At 34.2% G+C, this 5,557-nt stretch overlaps 1 protein-coding gene across 1 annotated transcript; it reads left to right on the top strand.

Moving 5' to 3' along the window:
• The first annotated feature begins 234 nt into the window (after positions 1-234).
• LOC149569591 (zinc finger protein SHOOT GRAVITROPISM 5-like) lies at positions 235-3,999 on the top strand. The gene is made up of 4 exons (XM_089822272.1): positions 235-505; positions 635-1,511; positions 1,630-2,029; positions 2,935-3,999. The coding sequence occupies exons 2-4, from the start codon at positions 1,367-1,369 to the stop codon at positions 3,464-3,466; spliced, it is 1,077 nt and encodes a 358-aa protein (XP_089678398.1). The 5' UTR covers positions 235-505; positions 635-1,366; the 3' UTR covers positions 3,467-3,999.
• Positions 4,000-5,557: the final 1,558 nt, after the last annotated feature.

Genomic DNA, 5,557 nt, shown 5'->3' on the forward strand with positions numbered 1-5,557 from the left:
AGGGTCCAAAGTGAAGAGATTTATAATAATTGGAATGGGCCTGTGCACGTGGACGGAAACGCTTTTCATTGCACATTGAATTCGTGCGGGGGGAGTTTGTTAATAATCCTCGTTTAACTGCTCTCTCATCTCCTCCTTTTTCTCTGCATACCAACGCCCCCTCGTACAAACAAGTCTTTCCATCAAAGAAAACAAATTTTCCAAAGGGCCCGCTGACCCAAGCATTTGTTTTAACTTACAATGCATTCATTCCTTCAACATTTTCTCAAATTTCAAAACGGAGGCCGCCACTACAACACCTCCGTTACAGTGGACAAGGAAATCCCTTATATTCTTACTACCCTGATCTCCTTTTATTGTTAATTTGCTCAGACAAGGCAAAGATAGGATTTTTTTGTTGTTTACAGTAGATTGCTCAAGATCGTCTTGCAGAGGGGATAATTATGATGATAAGGGTTTGAAAGGCTGCAGACTGCCAAGTGCCAACAGGCCACTACAGCTAGTGGTGAGTGCCATTACAGTTGGCTTCTGTCAGGACCTCAAGTTTGCCCCTTTAATTTAATCCATCTTTTGCTTTCCTAAGTTTGTGGTAGAGAGTTTCAACTGTTTACTCTTCTTCTGTATGCTTGCGCAGCACATGGGATCATATCCAGAGGTGGAGAGTTTTAAATCTAAGGCCAAACCAGAGCAAGAATCTGCCTTGGAACATTCTCAAATGGTGTTTTAAGATCTTGCATAGGAGTACCTTCCATTTATTATTGGAGCGCTCTATCAATTGGGTTATTATCTCTTTTGTCGATTCAAGTGTGGCTTATTTCCAACAATTCAAGAATAGTTGTCTCTTTGATCAATTGAGTTATTGTGTCTCTTTAGTCATTGAATCTAAGTGTGGCTTATTCTCAACAGTAATTTTAGTTGTCTCTCTTTGATTGTTTATCTATTATTGACCCAAGAATTGTCTTTTAAGATGCTGTATAAAAGCACATTCTATTTATTGTTGGAATGCTCTATCAATTGAATTATTGTCTCTTTTGTCCATTTAAGTGTGGTTTATTCCTAACAATTCAAGAGTAGTTGTTTCTCTGATCAATTGAGTTGCTGGCTCTCTTTCATCATCGAATCAAGTGTGACTTATTCTCAACAATTCAAGGATAGTTGTCTCTCTTTGATTGTCTATCTATTGTTGACCCGGCATGACTTAATTCACCCAACTCAAGGATTTTTTTCTCTTTTTGATAGATTGAGTTATTGTCTCTTTGATCAATCCATCATCGACCAAAGTGTGACTTTATTCTAAGACTCCATCAATCTATAATAGTCAACCCAAGTGTGACTTATTTCCCACACCTCCATTGATTTCCCCAATATGACAGCCTTGCCCTCTCCAGGAACCGAAGTTTCTTCTTCCCCATGTCTCTATATGCAACTCATTCCGGGCATTAGTGATTCTCTTGCAAACTCCACCACCAACAACCAGAACAAAAGAAAACGCCGGCCTGCAGGAACACCTGGTAAGAATTTGCTACTTTACAAAATCATAAATTTGTTTATCCTTGCATGTGTATATACATGTATGTATGATTGATTGTGTGGGTATTGAAAAATTGAGTTGTAACTTGTTCTACGCAGATCCCGATGCGGAGGTGGTGGCATTATCTCCGAAGACATTGATGGAATCGGATAGATATGTGTGCGAGATATGCAACCAGGGTTTCCAGAGAGATCAGAATCTGCAGATGCACAGGAGGAGGCATAAAGTCCCTTGGAAGCTCTTGAAAAGACCCACTCCTGAGATCAGGAAAAGGGTTTATGTGTGTCCTGATCCAACCTGCCTTCACAACGACCCCTGCCATGCTCTTGGAGACCTTGTTGGCATCAAGAAGCACTTCAGGAGGAAACACAGCATAGAGAAGCAATGGAAGTGTGAGAGATGTTCAAAGGGATATGCTGTTCAGTCTGATTACAAAGCCCATCTCAAGACCTGTGGCACCAGAGGCCATTCTTGTGATTGCGGCAGGGTCTTTTCAAGGTATGTAACATGGGATATAGTCGTTATCAGTCATGTTAAAAAGTTTATTAGTTTGTTTTTGGATTCAATTATGTATTTTTTAACATCAACGTTTTAGATCACACTCTTTCATTCGTCATAAGAATGAAAGAATATAAAGAATACAAGAATCCAGAAACAAACTTATATATTTATATTATAGATTATAATAAATTTAAACTGAGCCAATTCAGATATTCATGTATGTAACTTGTTTTATTAGATATACAAGGTAAATATTACAAAAAAAATGTATAAATCAGAATTGTTTTTGGCCTTAACAGACTATCAACCACTGCTGAAAAATTGAACATCAGTATAATATCAAAACATAGAGAAATGGCATTGCATCAGCTATGCAAAAGCTAGAAGGAGTGATTTTACTGATTATATAGACTACGCTTGGAACATTACTAATTTTTAAACTGCTGATTTTTTCTCACTGAAAAGTTCAGGTTCATCAGTGTTTCTAGGCTTGTTATTAACTGTCAAATCTACATTGGACCTATTTCATGTATGTATTTGTTTATATATATGTTTATCTACCCTTACAGAGTTTTCTCTATGTATTCATTTATTTATCTATATATGTATCTCAAGGTCAAACTTATGGAGCCAGTTTAGGATTTTCATTTCTATAGACAAAATAACTTGAGTGCAGTAAATGTGTTCATGTTGGTTCTTCTTGTTGTTGAGTGAAAAGTTTCAAAAAACACCGTTGGCTTTTTGTTGTATTTATCTATATATGTATGTGTTTATATATAAGAATCAGGCGAGTTTGTAAGCGTCTAAATGAATTCTGAATCTTTTTAGTCCTGTTATTGATCAAATATAACTTAAAACTTGCATGTACATAAGCTTTTTTCTTGTGCTGTTGATCTTTGAAGGGTGGAGAGCTTCATTGAACACCACGACGATTGCATTGCAGCGAAAGAGAGAGCAATTTTTGGGCACAATGATCCGCCAAGACAGCCGAGCATAACAATGGCGACAAGCAGCTCAAACGAACTTCTTTCTGGGATTTCAATGGCGGATAGACAGTTGAATTGTGGGTGGTTGAACTTGGAACAGAGAGAACTTCAATTTCTTCCTACAAAGCACCCATCTGACATCTCAGAAATATCAGCGACCACGGCAAGGTCTAACAATGGAGGCTTTTCTGCAACATCAAGAGATTATAGAACAAGCCCGCCAAGCAACTCGAGTTCGAATCACAGCACCGCAATCGAAGACAGATGTAACAATTTTGGCGGCGGCGCCGATGAAGAAGAAGATTTGTCCGAATCTGGTCATGGCTGGTTGCAACTCTCCATTGGCCCGTGCATCGATTATGAAAAAAAATCCCATGTAAAAACAGGCCGCACATTAACAGAACTTACTCTCTCATTACAAAGTATTCCAATTCATCCAATCCAGTAGGGCCATTATGAACCTGCAAGAACATAAATTTGTATAGAATTTTTTCATCTGACCTTAATACGATGTGAAACGAGTTGTAATCTGGGCCTCTGGAATCTGTAGTATGATTTTTTTGAGAAAAAACACAAATCTTGAATGCCCACATCATATGGATCCCCATTTTTTGAACAAAAGAAAAATGTGTGTTCTTGTACATGATGCCCATGCCGTCAGTTGAGGTAAACCTCTTGTCAGTTTTTTTTTTTGAGATGCCATTTGCTTATGCCCAAAATGAGCAAACAAAGAAAAATCTGAAAAATGCAACAAATCAATGTAGAACCATTGCCATTTTCACGAGAGAAGTAAAAAAGCCAGATTCAATCTAATGTCTTCTCTTGAAAAAAATAGCAGCTTTAGTGTTTATAGAGCCAAATACTTTGGCGGATAACTTTTGGTGCATGAACTTGTATGATTCAGGGTGGTACAGATGATTCCACCATATGCAAAATGATCACAATTTACAATGTAATCAGATGTTCTTGCTTCATCTTAAATGGCCACGATGTACATTTGAATGACAAAAGAGCTTTTCTAAAGAATATATCTAATTACAGAATTTGAAACTGGTTATTGGCTGGATAAGTTTTGTTTAATGTAGGAAATGTCCTTCAAATACCTTGCTGGTTGGGTATTCTTGTACCCAATCCAAGAAAAGTAAGTCAGACTGTGATGCCATTCTCTTTCTTTATCCACAAACAAAAAAATACCCTTCTCGAGTAGAACACTATACAGACTTTGTGTCTTGGAAAATAGTATTAATTTTTTTTTAGGTATACTCTCAAATTTAGAGTGCTTCTATTTAAGGAAGTGAAATTTAAGCTTGACAAAAGTAAGTCAATCCAGTTTTGTTTATATAGTCTTTGTCATGAATATATATTTGATATATTTTTTACCTAATGCTTATCTATATATTAGAAATTTTTTTTTGTGACTATCTATGTTCTATATTTAGATGAAACAAAAGCTGAGAAATGAACTAGACAATCAAATAATTTTATTTTTTAAGTGCTTTAAAGTTGATTGTAAGTGTTTTTAAAGAGGATTGTATGTGTTTTTGAAGATAATTGTAAATCCAAGTTTGGAAATAGTTTGTTCACTTTAATTATATTTATCTTCAACATTTCCTATAATTTCTTACATAAATAGGAGAGTTAAGTATCTATTCATTATATTTAGTCTCAATGATATTTTAGAACCTCAAATTTCAAAATGTGTCAAAATATTTTAAGTTTTGCAACCTATTCTTTGAATAAAATATAAAATAAAATAAGCAGGAAAAACCACCATAAAAATTAGACATGACATAGTTACATATTGTAATTGAGTTATATCTCATCCATACATAACACCAATCATTACCTTCCAAAGAGAGAAAACTATATTTTGTATTGTTTATGGATTCCAAAAAGGAATTCTACAAGGTGAGTGGTATAGTGTGTTTTTGAACTTGTGGCTTTTCAACCATGAACTGATAAATTAGTGATTATATAAATATTGATATGCATCAAATATATTATTTATAATTTGGGAATTGTTAAAGTAATGCTGAAAAAATAATTAGCAATATTGGTTTAGTAAAAAAATATTTTTCAACCTATTTTTTTGTAACTTGTAAAAAAATTAAACATTTTTTTAGTAGAGTAAAAAATGTTGTGTTTAACAACCTTGTCATTGATAAGTGATTAATGTATCACTAGACTAACAATGTTTGTACTACTCGTAAATTTCAAATAAGTCTTGATTAGGTTAAGACATATAATGTATTTTTTGACCTTGTTTTCTCAAAAAAATGATGAAGTAAAAAGAGAACATGAACTAAACACAACAAGCTATCTTTTTATAGTTTAAGAATTCTAAATACTTATTTTTTGACATACCATTAGAATCAAGCAAATAGATAAATAATTGTTAAAATAGTAAAATGTCACTTATACTCTCTAAAAATATTTAAAAATAATTTTGTAGGCCATAAAACACATTATTTTAGTAGTCATTATCTATTTCATAAAAAAACACATTCTTAATGTGTTGGGTATCAAAATCATCATTAAT

This window comes from Cupressus sempervirens, chromosome 3, assembly GCF_028749045.1.
Source record: "Cupressus sempervirens isolate cs-2001-9-10 chromosome 3, ASM2874904v1, whole genome shotgun sequence".
Classification (NCBI taxonomy): Eukaryota; Viridiplantae; Streptophyta; class Pinopsida; order Cupressales; family Cupressaceae; genus Cupressus; species Cupressus sempervirens.

Excerpts from the sequence above, each read along its gene's own strand:
- LOC149569591 (XM_089822272.1), top strand. The coding sequence starts at position 1,367 with ATGACAGCCTTGCCCTCTCCAGGAACCGAAGTTTCTTCTTCCCCATGT. Across the intron at positions 1,512-1,629 it reads CCGGCCTGCAGGAACACCTG|ATCCCGATGCGGAGGTGGTG; the intron begins GTAAGAATTTGC and ends TGTTCTACGCAG. Across the intron at positions 2,030-2,934 it reads TGCGGCAGGGTCTTTTCAAG|GGTGGAGAGCTTCATTGAAC; the intron begins GTATGTAACATG and ends TGATCTTTGAAG.